The sequence below is a fragment of the Microtus pennsylvanicus genome, chromosome 1 (assembly GCF_037038515.1).
Source record: "Microtus pennsylvanicus isolate mMicPen1 chromosome 1, mMicPen1.hap1, whole genome shotgun sequence".
NCBI lineage: Eukaryota > Metazoa > Chordata > Mammalia > Rodentia > Cricetidae > Microtus > Microtus pennsylvanicus.
The window spans coordinates 115,075,712-115,101,944 of NC_134579.1; the positions used below are offsets into that span (position 1 = coordinate 115,075,712).

At 44.4% G+C, this 26,233-nt stretch overlaps 1 protein-coding gene across 2 annotated transcripts in view; it reads left to right on the forward strand.

Moving 5' to 3' along the window:
• Rad9b (RAD9 checkpoint clamp component B) overlaps positions 1-26,233 on the forward strand; it is a 34,072-nt gene that overhangs the window by 2,959 nt on the left and 4,880 nt on the right. Inside the window, exons 4-10 of one of the 2 annotated variants that reach the window (XM_075957490.1) lie at positions 40-154; positions 8,929-9,028; positions 13,171-13,277; positions 18,460-18,566; positions 18,652-18,716; positions 19,355-19,477; positions 20,404-20,632. In XM_075957490.1, the coding sequence (XP_075813605.1) occupies positions 40-154; positions 8,929-9,028; positions 13,171-13,277; positions 18,460-18,566; positions 18,652-18,716; positions 19,355-19,477; positions 20,404-20,632 (846 nt within the window). The remainder of the gene's footprint in view (positions 1-39; positions 155-8,928; positions 9,029-13,170; positions 13,278-18,459; positions 18,567-18,651; positions 18,717-19,354; positions 19,478-20,403; positions 20,633-26,233) is intronic. The other variant, XM_075957480.1, reaches the window with a different exon arrangement.

Consider the following 26,233-nt stretch of genomic DNA (forward strand, 5'->3'; position numbering starts at 1 on the left):
TAAGTATGTGTTTAATGTTACAATGTATTTATGTTGCAGTCAATTCTACCAATCTTTAGATGTCTGAATTATCTTGAAAGAAGTGTAGAGAAATGCAAAATAGTCACCAGATCAGATAAATGCAGAGTCGTCATTCAGTTCTTCTGCAGGCATGGTAGGTGCCACTGAAAGCAGTGGTTTTTTTCTTTTTAAGATTTGTTTATTTATTTATTTATTATGTATACAGTGTTCTGTCTGCATGTGTGCCTGCAGGCCAGAAGAGGGCACCAGACCTCATTTACAGATGGTTGTGAGCTGCCATGTGGTTGCTGGGAATTGAACTCAGGACCTTTGAAAGAGCAGCCAGTGCTCTTAACAACTGAGCCATTTCTCCAGCCCTAAGCAGTGTGTTTCTTAGCATTTTTATGTGTACAGTATGCAGACCTACTGTGACGTGAGATATGTACAGATATGGAGCATGACAGGTGTGTCACCTGTCTTTGCTGTACTGTAAGGTGGCCGCTGCTATTTCCTCAGGACTTCATGACATAAGCTGGTCTGCAGCAAAACAGAGCAGACTTTAAAAATGTCCAACTGGGGAGATGAGTCAGTCAGCCTTGCAAGCACATGGATCTTCATTTGACCCATGTTAATTTAAAAAAATCTAGCTGGGTTGTGGTGGTGCACTCAGGAGGTAGAGGCAGGTGGATCTCTGTGAGTTTGAGATCAGCCTGGTCTACAGAGCGAGTTCCAGGACAGCCACGGCTACAGAGGGAAACTCTTGTCTCAAAAAAAACCAAAACGAAATAAACAACAAAATTCTAGGTGTGATGACACATGCTTGTAGTCGCAGCGCTGCAGGGGCAGAAACAGGCAGGTTCCCGGAGCTGGCTGTCCAGCAGCCTGGCCCACTTGGTGAGCCTCAGACCAGTAAGAGGCGCCCTCTAGGGAAACGGGTAAATAGGCCCTGAGGAACGACACTCTGGTCTTACACTACACACCGTGCACATGCAGTCACACTCACATGTGCACACATGACACAGGACCCCTACACAAATGTCCAGTTCAATCTGAATTGACTTCTCTAGCTGGGTGTGATGGCACACATTTCCGAACTTAGCACTGAAGTGGCTGATGCAATAGGATCACGAGTTAGAGGTCAGTGCAGCTCTCTAGTTAGTTGCAGGCTCTCAATTGTAGCAAAATGAGAGCTTTCCATTAACTTCTATAAAACCGTTAGGCTCCCACTTCTTTTTTTTTTTAATGGTTTTTCGAGACAGGGTTTCTCTGTAGCTTTGGAGCCTGTCCTGGAACTAACTAGCTCCTGGACACCAGGCTGGCCTCGAACTCACAGAGACCCACCTGCCTCTGCCTCCCAAGTGCTGGGATTAAAAGCGTGCGCCACCACTGCCCAGCAGGCTCCCACTTCTTAATTTTGACTTAAATTCATCTTAATTATACGTTTTTATTTCAGTGTGTATTTATAATCCCTAAATTTTCTCTATAAATATGAATGGTGTAACATTATTTCTCCCTTCTTTGGATCTGAATCCATGTAATAGCAAGCGGAGTATAGGGAGTATTTGAGAGGACAGCATGCTGTACATCACAAATGTAGCCATGCTATCTGCACCACCGCTTGTTAGCTCCAAGAGCCTTCCCTTCTGCTGTGTATACTGGGGGTGGCTTTGCCCTCATGCCACAGGCTGCTGAGAGGAGACGGTGGGGTCTCAGAGGGACAGGTACAGAGCCTGGTGCAGAGTAAGTAAAGTGCTCATCAGCCATGACTGTTAGTGCGATCTCCTCCTTCCCTTCCACGTGAACCTCAGAGAACCAGCTGTTCAGTATGTGCAGTGTCTCAAACATGGCGCTATTAGAGCTATTCCCAGTGAATATTTGTATACTGGGCTTAGTGGTGTATGCCTATAATCTCAGTACTTGAGGAGGTTAGAGGCAGGGGGTGTGGATCAGAAATTCAAGATCATTCTTAGCTACATAGCAAGTTCCAGGCCAGCCGGGAATACTTGAGCCTCCATCTTAAAACAAAAGCAAAAATTAAAACAAGAATATTTGTGATTGATTCTTAAGATAGTTTTTATAGGTTGGTTCTATTATATAGGATGCTTTAAGATACAAAGAACAGAAGTGGGGCTGGAGAGATGGCTCAGAGGTTAAGAGCATTGCCTGCTCTTCCAAAGGTCCTGAGTTCAATTCCCAGTAACCACATGGTGGCTCACAACCATCTGTAATGGGGTTTGGTGCCCTCTTCTGCTCTTCTGGCCTGCAGGCATACACACAGACAGAATATTGTATACATAAGAAAGAAAGAAAGAAAGAAAGAAAGAAAGAAAGAAAGAAAGAAAGAAAGAAAGAAAGAGAAAGAAAGAGAGAGAGAAAGAGAGAGAGAGAGAGAGAGAGAGAGAGAAAGAAAGAGAGAGAGAGAAAGAAAAGAGGGCAGACTGTTGTAGATTTATTAAAAGAAAAGAAAAGAAAGGAACAGAAGTGGAGGAAGTCAGACAATTCAGCTCACTAACATTGGCTCAGGTGAGAGTTTGAAGTTGTGCTGCTGGCATGGCTCAGTTCAGGCTTCCCCAACTGCTGCTGCTTCTGTTTCTCGTCCTCCTCTTCCTCTATTCTCTCTCCCCCTCTTCTTTTCCTTCTTCCTCTTCCCTTCTTCTTCTTTCCTTCCTTTGCTCCCTCCCTCCTCCTTCCTTCTCACCTTGTCTTCTTCCTCATCTTCCTTTCTTCTCCTCTTCATCTTTATTTTCCTCCACAGGGTTCGACTCACAGCATATCAGCACACAGTATCAGTACCATCACAAGAAAACTTATAACAGTGACCTTCTCCAGCAGCAGTGACTAGATGCTTTCCTACACTAGGCGCTGCCTAAAGCTCTGCCTTGTACATCCCTTGGCAAAAATGCTTGCCTTTGAGGCTGAAGAGATGCCTTAGTGGTTAAGAGCACTGACTGCTCTTCCAGAGGACCTGGGTTCAATTCCCAGCACCCACATGGCAGCTCACAACTGTCTGTAACTCCAGTTCCAGGGGACCCAACACCCCTCTTACAGACATACACACAGGCAAAACAGGAATGCAGAAAGAGAGAGAGAGAGAGAGAGAGAGAAAGAAAGGAAGGAAGAATTTGACTTTGCTGTGACTAGACCACCCTAGACTCTACCTGGTAGCCAGGGGCTAGTGTCTGTCATCCACATGAGCTGCCACATAGTCACCTCACTCTAACCATAAACAGTCTACGGGACGTCAGTCACCAGGCATGTGCCCAAAGGGAAAAGCCTGTGATCCTTCTAGAGATTCAGCTCATGCTGGGCAGTAGTGGCGCACACTTTTAATCCCAGCACTTGGAAGGCAGAGGCAGGTGGATCTCTGTGAGTTCAAGGCCAGCCTGGTCTAGAGAGCTAGTTCCAGGATAGTCAGGACTACACAGAGAAACCCTGTCTTGAAAAACCGATTACAAAAAAAAAGTGGAGGCAAGGGTCTTAGGTTTTTGTTGCCGGGCAACCTGCAGGTGTGCTAATGACTTCAAACTGGTTAAGAACACTGCCACCTTTGAAGTTGACACTGCCTTTGAAAGCACAAGCTCCACAGATAAAGCAGCTGTGTGGTAATGCTGGCTCCTAGATCTACTGCTTCTCCTCCTCCTCCTCCTCCTCCTCCTCCTCCTCCTCCTCCTCCTCCTCCTCCTCCTCCTCCTCCTCCTCCTCCTCCTCCTCCTCCCTCTACCCCCAAGACTGGGTTTCTCTGTATAGTTCTGGTTGCCCTGGAACTCATTCTGTAGACCAGGCTGGCCTCAAACTCACAGAGGTCCTCCTGCTTCTGCCTCCCTTGTGCTGGGATTAAAGGTGTGCGCCGCCACACCAGCTCCACAGGTGGTGTTGATTTCCCGACAGCTGCAGCACCTGCTTCCAAGGATGTTCCTATTCCCACCATGTGCACCTCAGCATAAGTAACACGGAAATATTTTTTACAGCAGGGGAGATTTGTCAGCTTTTGAGCTTAGTGTTTTCCCAAAACAGTAGCCCTGGAGCTTTCTTTAAAATGGGTCAGATGAGGCCAGGCTTGGTGGTCTGTCTTTAATGCCCGCTCTTGGAGCTCTGTGAGTCAAAAAATCTCCAGGCAGTGAGCCCTGGAGGTCAGCCTAGTCTACATAATGAGTTCCATTTCCAGGCCAGTCGGGGCTCATCCTGTTGTGTGTCCTCATTCTAGGTAAACAGAGAAACACACACAGTAAGCCTAGTCCTCAAGAGGCTGAAATGTAAGAATCTTCAGTCCGCGGTTAGCTTGGCCTCTAGAATGAGGACTAGGAAAGCCAAGGCTACATATCAAAACTCTATCACACATACAAAAAGAGCCAGATGATGATTGTATCATTCCAGAGTTCAAAACTCTGAAATATCTTCTCATTTTACTCAGAGAAAAGCCAGTGACCTTCAAATGCACTCTTCTGTTGTCTGGGGACCAAGAAAATGTCTCCTAAGACGTATGTGCAGCTCCACACAGTCTGTTGTTTTACATTCAAACAAACAAGCAATCCGTGTCCATTTCTTAAGGTCTGAGGGGTCAGCAAGATGGCTTAGCCAGTAAAGGCTCTTGCTGCCAAGTCTGCTGACCTGAGTTCCATCGTGGAACTTACACGGTGGAAGGAGTGAGCTGACTCTAAATGTTGTCATTTGACCTCCACACATGCCATGGCACCCTCCCCCCAAAACAAAACAAATATTGAAAAAAATTAGGTTAAGAGTGCTTAGTGGCATTTGCTATTATTTTAGTAGAATGAAGTTCATTTCCCTGTGTCCACATGGGGCAGCACAAGCAGCTGTAACTCCAGCTCCAGGGCATCTGGTGATCTCTTCTAGTCTCCTTGGGCACTACATGGACATGCACATACACACATATAAATAAAAAAAGATCCAAGAAGACAGATTTTATCTGGTTTGTTCTCTGCCTATGTTATAGACTTAACCTGCCTTCCCAGAGATCTACTAAGAGATTAGTAGAGGAAAAACTTAATAACAGGCTACTGCTTCTGGCTAATGCACAAAAGGGAGCCAGCCCTGAACAAAAGTCCCATCAGCTTACATAGTTTCATGAAACATGTTTTACACAGACAAGACATTCCAAGGTTTAGCTGTTTGGGCAAACGGAGAGATACACTAGGGCTGCTTTTCCAGGGCAGTTGTTCAAGGTCATCCTTCCTGGCTGGGAAGAATTACACTATTGCTAGGAGAACCTGGCCTTAATAATGGACCAGGACTTACTGGCAACTCTGACCCATGCTGTCCACCTTGTACTGCACTATAGAGGCATACTCTTTGATATGGGAATGGGCCTGATGGCCAGCTGTGCTCTTTGTTATGGGACTAGGGCCTAATTGGAGGCTATCTTAGGGAACACGTCTTTTTTGTTTTGTTTTGTTGAGACAGGGTTTCTCTATGTATCCCTGGTTGTCCTGAAACTGAAACTCACTCTGTAGACCAGGCTGGCCTTGAACTCACAGAAATCCACCTGCCTCAGCCTCCCAAATGCTGGGACTAAAGGTATGCCCCAGCTAGTGAACATATGCAGAACATATACTCAGCAAGCCTACACTTCAATTATGTTCAAGTAGAAGTGTTTTCTTTTTCTTTTTTACAGGGTCTCTCTGTAGCTTTGGAGTCTGTTCTGAACTAGTTCTTGTAAACCAGGCCGGCCTTGAACTCACAGAGATTTGCCTGCTTCTGACTCCCAAGTGCTGGGATTAAAGGTGAACGCCACCACCGCCCGGCAGTGTTTTCTTTCTGCAGTTTCTGCAGAGCATGGCCAGTACTGCTCATTCTTGAGTGCTCCTTTAGTTAAATTCTACTTTGTATAACTTAGTATTTCCTAAGCAAGCTTAGTACATCCTTTCTAACCTCAGTTTACCATCCCAGCTTCTCCTGTATTGCTAGTTCAAGCTCCTAAAATCATCCCTCTGTGGTCACCTACAAAAGTTGCCAAATTATCTACAGCCCCTCACTTTAAAAGTTGGAATCTGTTTCCCCATTTTGAATCTTAGTCCTTTTTAAAAAAAGATTTTATTTTTTAATATTTATTTATTTATTTATTATACAATATTCTGTCTGTGTGGTATGCCTGCAGGCCAGAAGAGGGCACCAGACCCCATTACAGATGGTTGTGAGCCACCATATGTTTGCTGGGAATTGAACTCAGGACCTTTGGAAGAGCAGGCAATGCTCTTAACCTCTGAGCCATTTCCCCAGCCCCCTTGAATCTTAGTCTTTATATATATATATATATATATATATATATATATATATATATATATATATGGGTGTTTTGCCCGCATAGATATGTCCATACTTGTATCATGTGTATGCAATGCCTGAACAGACCAGAAGAGGGTGCCAGGCCATCTGAAACTAGAGTTATGGTTGGATTACCGCCATATGAGTGCCGGCACTTCAACCCAGGTCCTCAACCCAGGGAGAGCAGCCAATGTGCTAAACCACAGAGCTGTTTCTCCAGCTCCCGCCTGTCATGATCTTACTTTAACACCAGCAGTGGTTTACATAGCTTCCCAGCCCAGGCCTGTCAGCTTCAGTGCTACTTCACAACTTTTCTGCCAGCAGAACAAGTCAGGGATAGACTTCTGGAATAGGCCATGTGGCTTCAGCCACCCACCCTCGTTGCTCCCACTGAGGCCCCAGACAGACAGTGAGCCACCTCAGATGATCATTCATAGAAAGATAAGCCTAGGATAGACCTCAAGAATCACTTAGTAAAATCATGAGGGATAACAGGTGTTTACTCCTACAAGGAACTCAATTTCAGAGTGGTTAGTTATACAGCCAAACTAACAAGACTGGATATTACACAGGTGTGCATATCTATTAAATTAATAATCGCTTCATGCAGGGGTGTCTAGTCAGCACTGGAAGGCAAAGGCAGGGTTACTAATGTTTGAGGCCAGCCTGGTCTACATAGTGAGTTTCCAGTCAGCCAAGGCTATTGTTAAAACCATCTCAGTTGCCGGGCGGTGGTGGCGCACACCTTTAATCCCAGCACTCAGGAGGCAGAGGCAGGTGGATCTCTGTGAGTTCGAGACCAGCCTGGTCTACAAGAGCTAGTTCCAGGACAGGCTCCAAAACCACAGAGAAACCCTGTCTCGAAAAACCAAAAAATAAATAAATAAATAAAACCATCTCAGTCCATCAGTCAGTCAGACAGTCAGTTAATCTTTCTTGTTATTCAGTAAAACAAACAAATACAACAAAGAATCTTACCAAACACATAAACTGAGATATATGTCCAGTTTTATTTATTTTGGGGGGATGAGGCCTGACAAAATCTGACTTGTCTGGAACTCACTGTGTAGACCAGGCTGGCCTTGAACTCACAGTGATCTGCCTGCCTCAGCCTCCTGAGTGCTGGGTTTAAAAATGTATGCCACCAAGCCTGACAGTTTTTAAAGAAATCTCAAACTTTTGTTAAAAATGTGTGTGTGTGTGTGTGTGTGTGTGTGTTGTGTGTGTGTATACATTTAGTATGGTTCAAACTAAAGCTATCAGATTTGGTGGCAAGTACTTTTGCCATCTGGCTGAGCCATCTCTCTGGTCCTAGTTAGATCTTTTGATTTGTACTGCGGCATCATGCCTCCTGCAGTCTAGCTTGTAGAAAGCCAACTAAAAGCCACCTTTATCATCATGGGTTCTGTACTTGTTAGAACACTGTAACCTTGAAAAGTCACTTAGCCTTACCAATGTGCCGTTTCCTCTTCTGAGCTTGAGTCCCTCCCTCCCCAGAAGTGCTGCAGTAAGGACGAGAGAGAATGCACGTAAAATGCGTACCAGTGTCTGGCACATAGAGAACCCTAATCTGAAAGTTTGAGTCTAAAAGCCCCCAAAGTTTGATTTTCAGATTAGGGATATTCAACTTTTAAACTCTATAGAAATATTCCCAAAAAAATTTTCCAAATCAGAAACACTTTTTAAAAATATTTTTATTTTACTTGTATGACTGTATTGCTTGCATGTATGTGCACTGCATGTGTTCTACACGTATGTCTGGTGCTCTCAGAGATCAGGGGAGTGTGCTAGGTACACTAGAACCAGAGTTACAAATAGTCACAAGCTAGACGAGGGGAATGGGAGCTGAAGCCTGGCCCTCATCAAGAACAAGTACTCTTAACCATTGAGCCATCTCTCCAGCCTCTCAAACACTAAGCATTTAGAACAGGAACACTTGGCCTGTATTGCAATTGCTCCTAAAGTGAAAAGAAGTCAACCAGATGGTGGTGGCACACGCCTTTAATCCCAGCACTCGGGAGGCAGAGACAAGAAGATCTCTGTGAGTTCGAGGCCAGCCTGGTCTACAGAGTAGTTTCAGGACTGGCTCCATAGCTACTGGGAAACCCTGCCTCAACCCAACCCCCGTCCCCACCCCCAGAAAAAAAAAAGAAAAAGAATTCACAGACCAGATTTAGAGGTTTAACTGCCAACGTTCCTATAAAGATTGGTCTCCTGAATAAAATATTTAAAATGAGAATTGTAGCTCTGTGACCTGTAGTGCCAGTTACTGTGTCACGCACATTTAAGGAGTTTCTTTTCAGGGGCTGGAGATGTGGCAAAGTCTGCGGAATGCTTAATTTCCAGTGTGTGAGCAGGATGGTACAGGCCTGTTATCCCAGCCCTAGGGAGTTCAAGGTTATCCTCAGCTACCCACGGGATGCCCAAGACCTGGTCTAGTTTGCTCAGACGATGTGAATGTTGCTCCTTGTCCACTAGGGGGCAACAACACAATTTCATTAAGGCCGTGTTCCATGGCAGGTTGTATGCACCTGCCACACAGGGAACATTAATTTTATTGCTTTAATTTAGCCATGAAAGGCAGGCTTTTAAAGCCTGTTCATTTTGCACTTACAGTTATTAAGAGGTTGCTTTGTTCTCTTTAAGGTATTAAAAGAACTCACAATGTGTATTTCCAAGACAGCCAGCCCTTGAAAATTCTCTTTGAAAAGAGTGTGTGTGCCAATATCCTGATGATTAAACCAAGGTAACGGGTCTCCTGACACCCCCTTCTCTCCTGAACACAGCGTCCTCAGGCAGTGAACAGTTCACCCCAGAGCTTTTCTTTCCCTTTTTAAGTCAGCACACAAGATGCTGGTTTCTGGAGGACACCTCATGCTGTGCATGTTGTACTGAGGTCACACTCACCCCGTTACCCGCTCTTGTCCACCAGTTACACCTTTTTAAAAGGCTAACTTGTGACTTAGCACAATCATTGACGTTGTCAAGAAGACACTGAGAAAGACAGGTGACAACTGCTTGAAGGCAGCTGGGCAGTGGCCAGGAGCCCTGAAATCCCATCCACGGTTTCACACCTGGAGCTCCAGCCAGAGGGGAAATCTAGTGCACTGCTTCACACCTGGACAGCTTCTGTTTGAGCCTTGGAACACACAGCTTGAGGGAATTTGAACATTCTTATGCAAATTGGTTTTTCAGTTTTTCCTAGGTAATGGGTGAGCATTGTCGGTGAAAGGCTTAATCACTCAGTTCAACTGCAGCATTGGCTATTAGTTAGCTTGACTCTGGAGCGAAGTGTATTTTATCTTACTGCTCTTTTAAATTACAGAAGGAATCCTTGTTAGACAGGGAACAGAGAGACTGGCCCTTCTGCCCCTTCTGTAGCTCTCTGTTAGCAATCTGGTGACTCTCCCTACAGCACATCCTCACTGCCTGCCCCCATGTGTGTGAATGCACATGCTGCCGAACATGGATGGAGGTCAGAGGACAACATGCTGGAGTTGGGTCTCTCCTTCTACCACATGGGTCCTAGGGATGGAACTCGGGTCATCAGGCTTGGTAAGCAAGGGCCATGACTTGCTGAGCCATCTCTGGCCCTAAACATGCCTTTGAGATTTAAGATATTGTGAGGGTCTTTCCATATTTTTTTTTTTGCATTGTGTATCTGGGCTATAATTTCCTACTGACTCCTCTCCAAGGGGAACACTTAGGTTGCTGTTTTTGCTGTCAGAGACAATGCTGAATAGCACGTGTTCCGACGACAAAATAGTATCCTCTAGCTGCTGTGGAACACATGTCCCCAAGTGCACAGCCTTCCCAAGGCAGACCTCAGTACTCTGTTGAAATGGCTGGGCCTTGTCTGGGTATCCCTGGGTCAAGGTCTCTCCTGAATTGGAAGACAGATACCACCAGGGCTACAGTGTCACCTGAAGGCTCACCTTGAGGGAGGCACTGCCGAATTCACTGGTATGGCTGCTGGACACTCAGGAAGACCCATTCCCAAACATGCAGGTCCTGAGAATCCTCCCAAACGCCAGATGATGATGAGAAAGAGCTCCACGGCAGGGGCCTCAGGCCTTTTACACTCACGTCAGAGCTGCCACCTCAGAGCTCCTGCGATTTCCTCTCTGAAACGAGTCTCCATCCAGCTTACATGGGAGGGATTTAAGGGCCATGGTACAGGCTGCCCAACAGTGTCCAAAAGTGGAGTTAGTGGGTCACACTGAGTCTCCTTTGAATTCCATGTGTTCTGAGCTCAGTTGTCTCTGGAGAGTTTGTCACTTCACATTCGCACCAGAATAGAGGACATAATAAATCTTTATAAATTTTGACAGCCTCATGGGTAAAATTGTTGCCTTTTCATTGTTAATAGTGAGTCTGAGAATTATATGTTTATTAACAGTTTGGGTTTTTTTCTGTTTTTTTTAGACTTTTGAGACAAGGTCTCATACCTAGAGAGAGCCTGTGCTTCCCTGTGCTAGGACTATAGGCATGCACTATCATGCCCACATTTTTCCTCTCTTTGACACGCACATTCATGTTGCCATTATTTATATATCAAGTTATTTTGGTATCTTGTGGTCTGGGGTATAATACAGGGATAGAACTCTTGCCTAACACATACAAATCTCTGGGTTTGACCCCCATAAACACAAAAAAAATTATTTGGAGTCCCAACACAGGGGAAGCTGAGGCAGAAGAATCATGAACTCATGTCCAGCCTGGGCTACATAGCAATGTTCGGGCTCAGACAAATTTACTTGGCAATTGTATAACACCTCCCTATAAACAAGGGAGAGATCCCCAAATGAGCATGATAGTTGTTCCTGGCATCCTGACATCAGGATGCACTGCTAACCATGTCTAGCATCCAGCTAACAGCTAAGCCTGTATAAATTTTAAGAATGTCATTTTTATCTAACAGCACCTTAAGTTCAAAAGGATGGTAGAACTTGCAATTTCTCTTTGTTTTATTATAATGCAATTTTATCTTAAAGCATTGTATTTTTTATATATGGGAGTTTTTGTCTGCATGTGTCTGTGTACTACGTGCATGCCTGGTCCCCTTAGAGGGCAAAAGAGGGTGTTGATCCCCTGGAGCTGGAGTTACAGATGGTTGTGAGTAGTGTTGGGACTGGAACTTGGGTCCTCTGCAAGATCAGCTAGTGCTCTTAACTGCTGAGCTAGCTCTCAAGCACCTATTATACTTTTTTTGAGACAGGGTTTTAGCCCTGGCTGTCCTGGAACTTGCTCTGTAGAATAGGCTGCCGACCTGCCACTGCTTCCTGAGTGCTGGGGTTGAAGGTGTGCGCCACCACCTGGCTCTATTACACAGTTTTAAAAAGGCAATCTAACTAGAACTGGGCAATGAAGACCTTGGTGTGCACAGAGAGCACATGATGATGTTCCGTATGGTGATCACTGGGAGAGCAAAAAGCAATCTTCAGGCCTGTGGAGCTCACTCAAGTGAGTTTTCTGTGGATGCATCTCTTTTTAAAGGGGTGCATAATTAAACCAGACATGGTGGCTCTCCCCTGTGAGCCCAGCACTTAGAAGGCTGAGGCAAGAGTTCCAGGCCAGCCTAGGCTACAGAGAAAGAGAGACCATGTCTCAGAAAAAAAAGAAGAAAACAGCCCAAAGGGGATTCAGAATAAAAGGGTAGCTGGATGTCAGAGAACCTTGAAGTAGCAAGTGTTAATTAGATAGTCTACGATACATACAGAAAATCCAGGTGGCACGCAGGGTGGAACCTTCTTTTTTTTTAATTTTTTTAATATTTATTTATTTATTGTGTATACAATATTCTGTCTGTGTGTGTGTCTGCAGGCCAGAAGAGGGCACCAGACCTCATTACAGATGGTTGTGAGCCACCATGTGGTTGCCGGGAATTGAACTCAGGACCTTTGGAAGAGCAGGCAATGCTCTTAACCACTGAGCCATCTCTCCAGCCCCAGGGTGGGACCTTCTGCCTGCTATGTTGTGGGGCAAATTAGATACTTCTCAATTGCTGTGGCAAAACACCATAACCAGAATAACTATCAAAGAAAGCTCAACTGGGCACGGTGGTACTTGGAGGATCTCTGTGAGTTTGAGGCTAGGGTGGCCTACATAACAAGTTGAATTCTAGGATAACCAGGACTCCATAGAGAAACCCAGTCTCTAATTAATTAATTAATTAAATACATAAAAATGAAAGTTTAATTGGGCTTACAGTTTCACAGTTTCTGAGGGTTAGAGTCCATGATAGCAGCAGGAACAGCTAAGATCTCATATATCAGTAGGAGGCAAAGAGAGAACTAACTTCAAATGGCACCTGTCTTTTTGTTTGTTTGTTTTTTGAGACAGGGATTCTCTGTATAGTCGTGGCTGTCCTGGAATTCATAGAGATCTGCCTACCTCCGCCTCCTGAGTGCTGGGATTAAAGACCTGCACCACCCCGCCCAGTTTGGCGTTGGCCAACCTCTTCTGACAAGGCCATGCCTCCTAATCATTCCCAAAACAGTTCCACCAACCAGGACCAAGTGTTCAGACCTTAGCTCTATGGAGCCATGTTAGTTCAAACCACCTCAGCTGTTTGTGAGTAGCTCCATGTTCTGCTGTCACCCTTTATAGCATGGAAGCAGAATCGAAGAACCGTCCCCGTGTCCTGTCACCCTGTGGTTCCTGCATGTTTTCCTAAGGCAGTAAACCATCTCTCATGCCCTTAATTTCTAAGTTCTTAGTGAGCCTTCTAAGGAAAGTAGATTTAAAAATCACAGTAAGAAAGAAGGCAGACTTTGGAGGAAGCTTCCTAAACCCAGACCTGGTTGTTTCCAGAATCAAGATTTGAATACCAGTAAGGTTACAGCTGACTTCCAGATAAATGTCAATGCATTTCACCACATTTTACAGGTTGCTGGCTGAGGCCATTGTTCTTCTAACGTCAAATCAAGAGGAAGTCACCTTTTCTGTTACTCCAGGGAGTTTCTGCCTCAAGAGTTCGAGTGGAGAATCCCTGGGTAAGGGTGATATCTGCCTTGTGCTGGGATGGGATGGAATGTGTTTATTGCTTCTTCAAAACTACACATAGAGTGCCTGTCAGTGGTGTAACACCTGATGCTATCTGAGAAGCACCAAAATGTAGAAAAATGGTAAAAATGATGACCAGGTCTGGGAAATTTATACAATTCACAATCCAAGTATATGGCTTTGAATTTTCAGGTTGCTTTAAAATGAAAAGTAGTTATTGAGAAAATATATTTTCATGTAAGGACTGATCTACTGTTGTTCTCCTTCCCTCCTCCTTTTCCTTCCTTCTATCCTAACCCCCCCACCTTTTCTAAAGACAGGGTTTCAATATGTAACTCAGATTGGCTGAGAATTTGTAATTCCCCTGACTCAGCCTCCAGCCTCCCAAGTAGCTGGGATTATGGGCTTTCTCTAACATGCCCAGCTTCAGTCAGGCTTTCAAGGTCTGGGTCTCATCCTTTCCTGTTCTAAGAGGCCAGGAATCTGACTGAGATGAACTCTGACTACACATGAAGAAAAGGTGCCTCTGGGTCAGAACTTTACAGTACCCCAGATGGCAAGTGCACAGGCAACCGTGGGAACACCCCTCAGTCAGTTCTCCCTAGACAAAATTCCTAGAAGGGAATTTTGGTGATGAGATCTTGAAAGGGGGCTCCTTTGGGTCTGCCTTGCTCTCTGCAGTGCCTTCGCCAGGGATCTTTTGTTCCTTGTGACTGTGCTAGAAAGAGTGGAAAGGAAGAAACTGTGTTGTCATCTTCTGTATTGCAGATCTATGGTGGGGCTCACACACATGCCCACTGCATGAGCATTCTGCTGCTGCGCCATGTGCTGGGTCAGGAGCTGTGGTATTTAAAGTGAAGAGCCAGTAGGTGGAGGGCTTACACTGGGCCCAGTGACTGTTGTGTTTCCTTAGTATACCTAGGAATCACTTAGTATTTGGAGACTAGGGTGTGGTAGGTGCTGCCACTGATGTGAAGACTCCAAGCACAGGAGCCATGTGGCCTGCCTACGTCACACTTCATAGTCATCTGTGGTCCTATTTGGGCTTCAGGATATAGCTTCTTACTAATGCACTTTTTAAATGACTTCCCTTGGGTTTGCTCCAACTTAATTTCTGCAACTCAGGAGAGCATGGCCTAGAAAAGACACACATAGCTGATGAAAGGGTCTGCTTGATGAAGGTAGCTGTTTAGTAGCCCGTAAGCACTGCCCAAGAGGAACTTTCTAATGAGTGGCTACCACTGTGGTTGACTAGCCACTGTCTAATCTTGTTGTTGGACTTCCTCTGCTCCAGCACTAGCTGTGGCATGAGCCTTGTTGAGGTGAAGCCTCTCCTACAGTTGAGACTGCACATCCCAGGAGCCTGGCTAAGGCATTGCAGCACTAAGAAATAGTAAAAGATGGGAATGCAATCTGGTACAACCCCTTTGGATGTCAGTGTGGTGATTTCTCAGAAAATTAGGAAACAACCTTCCTCAAGACCCAATAATACCACTTTTGGGTATATATCCAAAGGATGCTCAATCCTGCCACAAGGACATGTGCTCAACCATGTTCATAGGTAGCTTTGTTTTCATAGCCAGAACCTGGAAACAACCTAAATGTCCCTCGATCGGAGAATGGAAAAGAAAAATGTGGTACATTTACACAATGGAGTACTACACAGCAGAAAAAAATAATGACAGCTTGAATTTTGCAGGAAAATGGATGGAGCTAGAAAACATTATTTTGAGTGAGGTAACCCAGACACAGAAAGATAATTATCACTCAGGTGGTTTTTAAACATAAAGCAAAGAAAGCCAGCCTACAAACCACAATCCTAGAGAACTTAGACAACAATATGGACATTAAGAGAGACTTACATAGATATAATCTACATGGGAAGTAGAAAGTATAAAAAGACAAGATCTCCTGAGTAAATTGGGAGCATGGGGACTTTGGGGGAGGGTTGAAGAGGGGAGGTTAGAGGTAGGGAGGGGAGCAGAGAAAAATGTAGAGCTCAATAAATATCAATAAACAAATTTTAAAAAGAGAAATAGTAAAGGAATCTTTGTGTGTAAATATGTTTCTCTCCCATCCTCCCCGTGTTATGGATGTTTTGCAAAGCAGTCTTTTTGATTCTTTGTTTTGAGACATGGTCTTAGTGTGTGCCTAGAACTTTCTGTATAGACCAGGCTAGCCTTGAACTCAGAGCAGTCCACTGGCTTCCGCCTCCCTAGTGCTGGGAATGAGCCATCACATCTAGCCAACCAAAGCAGTTTAGTAATGAGAAGTTAAAAACACCAACGTATAGCCAGGCAGTGGTGGCGCACGCCTTTAATCCCAGCACTCGGGAGGCAGAGGCAGGCAGATCTCTGGGAGTTCGAGACTAGCCTGGTCTACAAGAGCTAGTTCTAGGACAGACTCCAAAGCCACAGAGAAACCCTGTCTCAAAAAAAAACCAAACAACAAAACAAACAAAAACCCACCAACATATGTACAAAAAAACTATAAAAATAAATGTGTGCTTGGTGGTGGCTGCAGCGCACATCTTTAATCCCAGCATTTGGGAGGCAGAGGCAGGCAGACAAAAATCTCTTGTGAGTTTGAGGCCAGCCTGGTCTACCAAGCAAGTTCTAGGATAGCCAGGGCTGTTACACAGAGAAACCTTGTCTCAAAAAAACAAACAAATGAACAAAACAAAAATTAAAAATAGTATTACCATAACCCAGCTATTTCATTCCTGGGCATATACCCAAAGGACTCCATACCCTTTTATAGAGATATTTGCACCTCAGTGCTTTTTCATTAACACAAAGATGTAAACAGAGTCCGTGCTTTAGTTTCCTGGCCACACAGATCGAATAATCATACAAAACTGTATTAATTACAATACTGTTTGGCCAACGGCTCAGGCATATTGCTAGTTAGCTCTTACATCTTAAATTAACCCATTTCTATTATTTTATATTTTACCATAAGTTTTGTGTTTGTTTACCTTTTGCTTCTTGGCAGCTACAGGGTGTCTACCTAACTCTGCATTCTTTCTCCCTGCATTCAGTTTAGTTTTCCCGCCTACCTATATTTTGCCCTGCCATAGGCCAAAGCAGCTTTTTTATTAACCAATGGTAATAAAACATATTCATAGCATACAGAGGGGAATCTTACATCCATCACAAGGAAATGGAACAAGCTTAGTTATTTATCAGTAATGAACAGATAATGAAAATCTGGTATATATGTAAAATGGAGGCCAGGTGGTAGTGCACACTTTTAATCCTATCACTTGAGAGGCACAAGCAGGCAGATATCTGTGATTTTTTTTTGTTTTTGTTTTTGTTTTTTTGGTTTTTTTTTCGATACAGGGCTTCTCTGTAGCTTTTTGGAGCCTGACCTGGAACTAGCTCTTGTAGACCAGGCTGGCCTCGAACTCACAGAAATCTGCCTGCCTCTGCTTCCCTAGTGCTGTGATTAAAGGCGTGCGCCACCACCGCCTGGCCTCTGGGATTTTTGAGGTCAGTCAGCCTAGTCTAGAAAATGAGTTCCAGAACAACCAGAGCTGTTACACAGAGGCAACCTGTCTTGGAAAAAAAATTTTTTTAAATATTTATTTATTATGTATACAATATTCTGTCTGTGTGTATGCCTGCAGGCCAGAAGAGGGCACCAGACCTCATTACAGATGGTTGTGAGCCACCATGTGGTCGCTGGGAATTGAACTCAGGACCTTTGGAAGAGCAGGCAATGCTCTACCCTCTGAGCCATCTCTCCAGCCCCCTTGGAAAACTTTTTAAAAAAAGATAAAATGGAATATTATTTAGCTCTAGAGAAAAATAAAATCACAAAATCTGGAGGAAAATGGATGGACTTAGACTGTATTATATACAGAGGTCACCCGATCACAGAGGGGAAAAAAAAACACATGTTCTCATATGTGGATTCTTCAGTATAACATATACATTTATGTATATATATACACACATATATGTGTGAATGCTGTATAACATGCAGAAAAGAGGACAAGAAAGGTGACATTAAGTGACGCGGAAAGACAGAACGCAGGAAAAACACGTCTTGAAAGGGGATATAGTGCTGTCTTTAGGGTAATGCGGCTTATCACCCATGCCTCACTTCTTTCTACTGTCTTTTCCTCCATTGCTGGGTGTGCCTCACACATAGTACGCAAGCACTCTACCACTGGGTCTCCAGGGCCTCCCATCCCTCTCTTTATTGAGACGGGGTCTCACACTAGCTGAGCCTGGCCTAGAACTCACTGAGTGGCTTAGCTCACTGGCCTTGAACTGGTGGTAGTCCTTCTGCCTCAGCTTTCTAAATGCTAGATTATAGGTGTGAGTTATCATGCCTGGCTTCTAGCCATCTTTTTAGCTATTATTTTGAGACAGGGCATGACTAAATTGCCTAAGCTGGCCTTGAACCCTAAATTTACTTTTTAATCCATGATTTTATAATTTAGTCTGATTGCCTTTAATCTTTCCATTCATTTTGTAAAAATTTTTGAGAGGTTTTAAATTTTTAACATTTTAAAACAATATGGGATATAGTTCGCTAATAAGCTGTAACTTGTTTTTACATGTAAACTATATTTATGGTAATCCCTTTAAGAATGAGTTAGCTCCAGCATGTATCATGGCCCAGGCCTGTAATTTCAGCACTTGGGAGGTGGAGGCAGGCAGGGAGGATTAGGAATTCAAGGTCACCTTAGGTCATATAATGATTTTGGAGCCAACCTAGGCTACATGTGAGGCTGCCTCACTAAAAACTTTATAAAAAAAATGTTTGTTTTTATGGTGTTCTGGTTATTTATTGGTGACAGAAAGTCATCTCAAAACATAGTAGCTGGGACAGCCCTTTCTTACCCCTCAGGACTCTGCAGGCTAATGGGACTCAGCTGGGCAGTTGCCACTCAGGGCCTCATGCAGCTGTGGTTAGACAGTTCAGGCTGGAAGCATCCAAATACCTAAAGACAGCACACAGGGCGTGGCTTCCTCTTCCTTTCCCTGTGGATTAGACCAGTCACAGGCTTCAGAGATTCGTGGGGCAGGGTGCTTTAACCCCACCTTTAAGGAGAAACAAAAACTCCTTGACTATGTTTAACTCAGGGTTTCATGTTTGTGCAAACGTTAACACATGTCTCTAGTCCAGCTTTAACCTTTATTTCCTGACATTAAACAGATTTAAGCAGTTCTGTGTACAGTGAGATGTCCTTTGGCCCTGAAGAGTTTGACTTCTTTCAAGTTGGACTCGATACTGAAGTAACATTTTGCTTTAGAGAACTAAAGGTAAGAAGACACTACTGCTGAAGTCAAACTCAAGTTTTCATTAGTGCTAAAGGAGTGATTCCACTTTCTTCTCCTCTCCCTGCAGGGGATCCTCGCCTTTTCAGAAGTGATGCATGCTCCTATATCCATCTACTTTGACTTTCCTGGGAAGTAGGTCCCCAAGAACCCTGTCTCTTCCCTTTTGTTCCCGTAACAAAAGCCTTTGGAGCATGGTGAAGCTGATGTTACACCCCAGTACTCTTTGAACTTGACTAGCAACATTTGTCAGACTAAGAGTTTGAAAGATGCTATAACACGGTGCTTTGAAACTGGTAATGCAGCCAGATGTGGTAGCATGCGTCTGCAGGTCTGCAGTCGCAGTCCTGGCATGTAGGAGGTGGAGGCTGTGGGATCAGGAGTTCAAGGTCAGCTTTGGTCACACAGTGAGTCTGAGGCCAGCAAGTGCTATGGGACCTTGTCTCAAGAAAGCAAAAGTTAAGAAATTTGGTACTTTGACTGAAATAGATAATTGTTCTATGACATGAAACATTTGTCTCCTGACAAAATTGTCTAAGTAGGAAATTATGCATGGCTCAAGCACATGGATTCTGTGTGTAAGCCTTTAGTGTAGTTCAGAAGTAAAGCTGAATCAGATCATCTCCCTGGGGGTGCTGAGGGCTTCCTTAGGAAGCTGACCTGTGAAGATATGGAAGCAGCACCTGCTGACTCTCTCCCTAAACTGCTGGTACTTGCTGATGTATGCCTGACAGCGTCAGAAATGACATGCTTTGTGCCGATTGTCCTTCTAGACCCGTGGTTTTGAGTATTGACGACATGCTCTTGGAGGCGAACTTTATCCTGGCCACGTTAGCGGATCAGCCAAGCAGAGTGTCTTCACCACAGTCACTGTGTCTTTCCCAGGTACAAAGAAGGTGAGGCTGCAGGCTTCTTCTCTCTCTGGTGGAATGTCTGGGGGATGGCACTAATGCGCAGAACAATCCCACACCAGTTAGTATTTAAAGGGGTATTTATTTTGGGGGTAAAACTCACAAAGCACCAACCGTCAGAGCAAGAGCAGGAACCAAGCGCTGGAATCAAGAGAGCAGGCCGAGACTCGCCACTCTTTTTTAAAGATAAATAGACCACGCCCCAGTGGGCTGGTATTTCAGCAGCTATTGGCTGAAGGAGCGGAAGGTCCTCCCGCAGCATGGCACGTGTGCCACCACACATCTGTGACGTCCCTGACATACGACATTGGGATTACAGATGCATACTACTGAGTCCAGCTTTAAATAGGTCCTGAGGATCCAAACACAGGGCCTCACACTTGCATAGTGAAGGCTTTACCCTTTATGTTGGAACAAGTGAACGAAAAAGACCAGAATTGTCTTTTGAGATAGAGTCTCTATGTAGTGCTGCTGTCCTAGAACTCACTGTGTTGACTTAGTTGGCCTTGAACTCTCAGAGATCCACCTGCCTGTTCCTCCCCAGTGTTGGGATTAAAGGCTTGTGTTATCACGACTGTCTCACAGTTATCTTTTTATTTATTTATTGGTTTTTTTGAGGCAGGGTTTCTCTATGTAGCCCTGGCTGTCCTGGGACTTGCTTTGTACACCAGGCTGGCCTTGAACTCACAGCGACCTGCTTGTCTCTGTTCCCCAAGTGCTGGGATTTAAAGGCGCAGGCCACCACCACCCAGCCTGTACAGGGCATTTCTAAATGACTGTACACATTAATCTTAATTTCCAACAAATACTTCAGTTACTTAATTCACAGTTCTCATCTAACATGCTCTCTTAGTTACATAAAAATGTATTTCCCACTAAACAACTCAAACTAATCCCTCTTAATACTCCAGGTCAGACCCCACACAGTCAAATGCCCAGGTGGGTAAAAGCCAAGCTAGCCAGACCCCAGAGAGCATCTCTCGAGCAGCCCCCAAAAGGTTGTTTCCCAAGGAGCCTCTGGACAGCAGCTCTGCAACAGAGACCAAGAGAGCCAGCACCAACCAGGACAACATCTCCGAAGTGCCTGAAAGTGTGGTCAGCGACATGGAGGAGGGGCCAGGCCCGTCACACCTCAGGAAGGTAGGAGAGCAGTGCTGAGGCAGGCTGGTCAGCCCAGTTCACAGCATCCCTCTGATGTCGCCCTAGTCAGGCCACCTGTTTCATGAAGACACTCCACCCTCCCCTCTTGCCCTTCTGCTAGTCTCCCTTCATCTAGCATCCCTTTTGCTTTTTACATCTGTGTCATATATGATCGTATATATGGTATAATATATTTGTACATGTATGATCCACAAGTGAAAACATGCAATACTTACACTTCTGAGTCCAGCTTTTTTTACTTGCTATGATGACCTCCATTTTCATCCATTGTCTAGCAGATTATGTCATTCCATTCTTCTTTATGGCTGAATAAAATCCATTGCATAGGGCTAGAGAGATGGCTTAGAGGTTAAGAGAACTGACTGCTGTTCTAGAGGTCCTGAGTTCAATTCCCAGCAACCACATGATGGCTCACACCCATCTATAATGAGATCTGGTGCACAGAACACTATATACATAATAAATAAATTTTAAAAATCCATTGCATAGATGGACCACAGTTTCTTTATCCACTTATCTGATGATGCACAGCCAGGCTGATTATATAAGGTGGTTATTGCAAAGCAGCGCAATAAAATGGATGTGCGGGTGTCTCTGGGACATGTTAAAGCTCCTATGGTTATACACTCACAAGTACCCAGAAGTCATATGGCTGAGGCATCATATGTGACAGAATTTCTAGGGCTTTTGTTTTGGAGAGAATCTCAAGTAACCCATGCTGGCCTTTAGCTACTTACATAGCCAAGGATGGCCTTAAACTTGTGATACTTTTGTCTCTCCCTCGAAAGTGCTAGGATTACAGGCATATGCCACCACACCTGGCTCTTTTTGGTGTTCAGACAGTGTAGCACAAATTCTAATTGATCTTAATAATAAAAACCCGGAGCCATATATTAGGGAGTGAAAGCTGAGAGATCAGAGAAGCAGTGTGGCGAGCCACTAGAGCGTTCTTACGTCTACCAAAAAATGCTCAGACCAAAGTCCAGACTACCTCCTCAGACTGCACCCACAGACTGCCCTGGGCTCCTCTGTCCTCCTGCCAGCCATATCACTCCTGTCTCCACCTCCCTAGTGCTGGGATCACCTTTGCGTGAGCTCTGTTTTTCTTTTAGACAGATTCAATCTTGTGTAACCCAGGGTGGCCTTGAACTAACAGAAATCCCTCTGCCTCTGTCTCTTGGGATTAAAGGGGTGTGCCACTGTCCTCTAGTGGTTTAGCTCTGTACTCTGATCTTCAGGCGAGCTTTATTTTTTTTTTAAATATTTATTTATTTATTATGTATACAATATTCTGTCTGCGTGTACGCCTGCAGGCCTGAAGAGGGCACCAGACCCCATTACAGATGGTTGTGAGCCACCATGTGGTTGCTGGGAATTGAACTCAGGACCTTTGGAAGAGCAGGCAATGCTCTTAACCTCTGAGCCATCTCTCCAGCCCCCGAGCTTTATTTGTTAAAGCACAAAACAAACCTGGGTGGTGATGTATGCCTTTAATTCCAGCACTGAGGAGGCAGAGGCAGGTGGATCTCTGTGAGTTTGAGGCCAGCATAGTCTACAACAGCTAGTTCTAGGACAGGCTTCAAAGCTACAGTGAAACCCTGTCTCAAAAAAACAACACCAAAAACAACAAAAAACAACTGCCCCCCCCAAAAAACCCACAACAACAAACATACAAACAAAAAAAACCCAGAATATCACTACAAGATGAGATCTCACTGGGCTTGAACTGTGTACTCAAGGGTAGCCTTGAAGTCCTGATCCTCCTGACCTGCCTCCCAAGTACTAATCACAGCTGTGCCACCATGCTCAGCATAGTACATTCATGTTTCTGTACTGATTTCCATGAGGCGAGGATAAATTTACATTTCTACCAGCAGTGTGTAATAGTTCCTATTTGCCAATATTCTTGCTGGCATTTATTTGTGAGTTCTGTGTTTTAGATTTATGTGTATGTGTGTGTCTCCATGTACGTATGTGCACCAATGTGTCCAGCGTCCATGGAGGCTAGAAGAGGACATCAGATCACATGGAGCAGGAGTAACAGGTTCTGGGAACTGAAGCTGTGTTCTCTGTAAAAGCAACAATGCTCTTAACCACTGAGCCCCCTCTCCAGCCCCCGAGGTTTCTGTTTTCACATATGTGTATGTGTGTTGTGCACACATGTATGCATGTACATGTAACGGTCAGAGGACAACTTGCAGGAGTCAGTTCTCTCCTTCTGCCATGTGGGTTCCGGGGACTGAACCTGCTTCATCAGGCTTGGCAGTCAATTGCCTTTACCTGCTGAACCATCTTGCCAGTCCCTTGTTTGATTTTGGATCTCCTCTTCTCTCTGTCTCTCTCTCTGCCTCCCTGCTTTCCTGCCTCCCTCCATTCTTTTTGAGTTCTTTATACATTGTAGATAATGATATTGTCAGATGCGTAGCTAGCAAAGATTTTACCCATTCTGCAGGGTGTTCACTCACTGTTCCTTCTGCTGTGCAGGAGCTTCTTAACTTCATGCAATGCCAGCAGTCAGTTCTTAGTATTCTTTTTTATTTTTATTTATTTATTATGTATACAATATTCTGTCTGTATGCCTACAGGCGAGAAGAGGGCACCAGACCTCATTACAGATGGTTGTGAGCCACCATGTGGTTACTGGGAATTGAACTCAGGACCTTTGGAAGAGCAGGCAATGCTCTTAACCACTGAGCCATCTCTCCAGCCCCAGTTCTTAGTATTCTTACCTGAGCTATTGGCGTCCTTTCCACAAAGCTCTTAGCTGTTCCTGTAACTGCTTTGTCTGTATTATCTTCTAATTTGTTTCCATTTACATTAAGGTCTTTGATCATTTTATTTCCAATGGAAATTTGTGTATATGTGAATGTGTGCCACACACACAGGTCACAGCACATGAGTGGTGGTCTGAGAATAACTTTCTGGTCAATTCTCTCCTACTCTGTGGGTCCCTGGGCTCAAATCACAGTCATTAGCTTGACAGCAAATCCCCTTACTAACTGTATATTGCTGGATTCACCAATTTAAAAAATGGTATTGTATATGTATAGTATTATGTCTGTTGAGTTGTGTGTACACCTGTGTATGTAACTACACATGGAGGCCCAAAGTCGATGCTGGGTGACTTTTTTAAATTAAAAATATACTCGTGGGGGGCTGGAGAGATGGTTAAGTGATTAAATGTGCTTGATGCTCTTGCAAAGAGTTTCCAGGCACCCAAGTTGGGTATCTCACAATTCCCTGTAAGTCCAGCTCCAGGGAATCCTACACCTTCTTCTAGTCTCTGCAGGAGCTTCACTGTACAGCCTGTGATCCAGACTTTGCCCACTGAGGCATTTCACTGCAATCCTTCTTTATTTTTTGAAACAAGGTATCTCAGTGAACCTGTAGTTCATTCCTTCAGCTAGGCTGGCTGACCAGTGAGCTCCAGGGATTGGCCTGTGCTCACCCCCAGCCCTGGACAGGTGATATTACCCAGATTCTGACGCTGGTGCTGGGATCCATATTCAGGTTCTCATGTTTGTGCACCAAGCACTTTGTTTTCTTTCTCGAACAAATGAGCAGCTGCACATATTTTCATATACAAATGCTGCTTCCTGCACTTAACACAACTGGAAAACACTGCTTTCTGCACAGCAGCTGGGACATCTTCCCTGTGGGTTAGCTCGACCGTTCTACATGGCCATGTATAGTCCCCTAGAATTCTGTAATTACAAAAGCTATCACAAGCACAAGGAGGCAGGAGCAGGAGGATCTTCAGTTTCTTACACAAATAACTGAATAGTTCTGAGTGGTTTGCACTACAGTGTTTCTATAGGGGAACTGGTCTATCTGCTGACTCAATAACAATCTGCAGAGTCAGGCCTGTTCCATGTAGTGCATCAGGGGCTGGAGAGATGGCTCAGAGGTTAAGAGCTTCTCCTGCTCTTCCAAAGGTCCTGAGTTCAATTCCCAGCAACCACATCGTGGCTCACAACCATGTAGTGCATCAGTGACACAGTCATCATAGTAAAGAATATTGGTGAGTGTGTAGAAGCTCTGTTATGTGCAAAGGAATCTGTGAGATCTCTGAGTTCAAGGCCAGTCTGGGCTACAGAGTGAGTCAGCCTGCTCTACCAAGCCAGTCCGGAACAGCTAGGGCTACACAAAGAAACTCTGTCTTGAAATCTGCTCCCTAGCCCCCACATAAAAAATAAAGAAGTGGGGCCTCGGTAAATTCTTTCTAAGTGTGATAACTGACCCAAGTGTGTTTTCCAAGACAGAGTTTCAAGGCTGTCCTCAAACTCAGAGATCTGCCTGCCTCTGCCTCCCAAGCGCTGGGATTAAAGACTGCGACACCACCGCCCAACCTTGTGCAGATAGTGTTTGAGGTCTGCTTGCTGTAGCAGTGAAGGGGAATGAGTGTTTTCTCAACTCTGCAAACATCTCGTGATGCCAAACTTGGGGAAAAACTTATTGCCAAATTTATAGTTCAAAAACTTTGTTTTTTTTATATTTATTGAGCGCTACATTTTTCTCTGCTCCCCTCCCTGCCTCTACCCTCCCCCTTCAATCCTCCCCCAAGGTCCCCATGCTCCCAATTTACTCAGGAGATCTTATCTTTTTATACTTTCTACTTCCCATGTAGATTATATCTATGTAAGTCTCTCTTAGTGTCCTCATTGTTGTCTAAGTTCTCTGGAATTGTGGCTTTCTTTGCTTTATGTTTAAAAACCACCCATGAGTGAGTACATGTGATAATTGTCTTTCTGTGTCTGGGTTACCTCACTCAAAATAATGTTTTTTAGCTCCATCCATTTTCCTGCAAAATTCAAGCTGTCATTATTTTTTTCTGCTGTGTAGAACTCCATTGTGTAAATGTACCACATTTATCTTATCCATTCTCCGGTCGAGGGGCATTTAGGTTGTTTCCAGGTTCTGGCTATGACAAACAAAGCTGCTATGAACATGGTTGAGCACATGTCCTTGTGGCACGATTGAGCATGCTTTGGATATATATCCAAAAGTGGTATTACTGGGTCTTGAGGAAGGTTGTTTCCTAATTTTCTGAGAAATCACCACACTGACATCCAAAGGGGTTGTACCAGCTTGCATTCCCACCAGCAATGCAGAAGTGTTCCCTTTACCCCACAACCTCTCCAGCATAAGTTGTCGTCAGTGTGTTTGATCTTGGCCATTCTTACAGGTGTAAGATGGACTCTCAGAGTTGTTTTGATTTGCATTTCTCTGATGACTAAGGATGTTGCATTTCCTTAAGTGTTTTTCAGCCATTTTAGATTCCTCTGTTGAGAGTTCTCTGTTTAGGTCTGTTCTCCATTTTTTATTGGATTATGTGATCCTTTGGTGACCAATTTCTTAAGTTCTTTGTATATTTTGGAGATTAGACCTCTGTCTGCTGTGGGGTTAGTGAAGATCTTTTCCCATTCTGTAGGCTGTCGTTTTGTCTTGTTGATCATGTCCTTTGCTTTGCAGAAGCTTCTCAGTTTCAGGAGGTCCCATATATTAATTGTTTCTCTCAGTGTCTGTGCTACTGGGGTTATATTTAGGAAGTGGTTCCCTGTGCCAATGCATTCAAGTGTA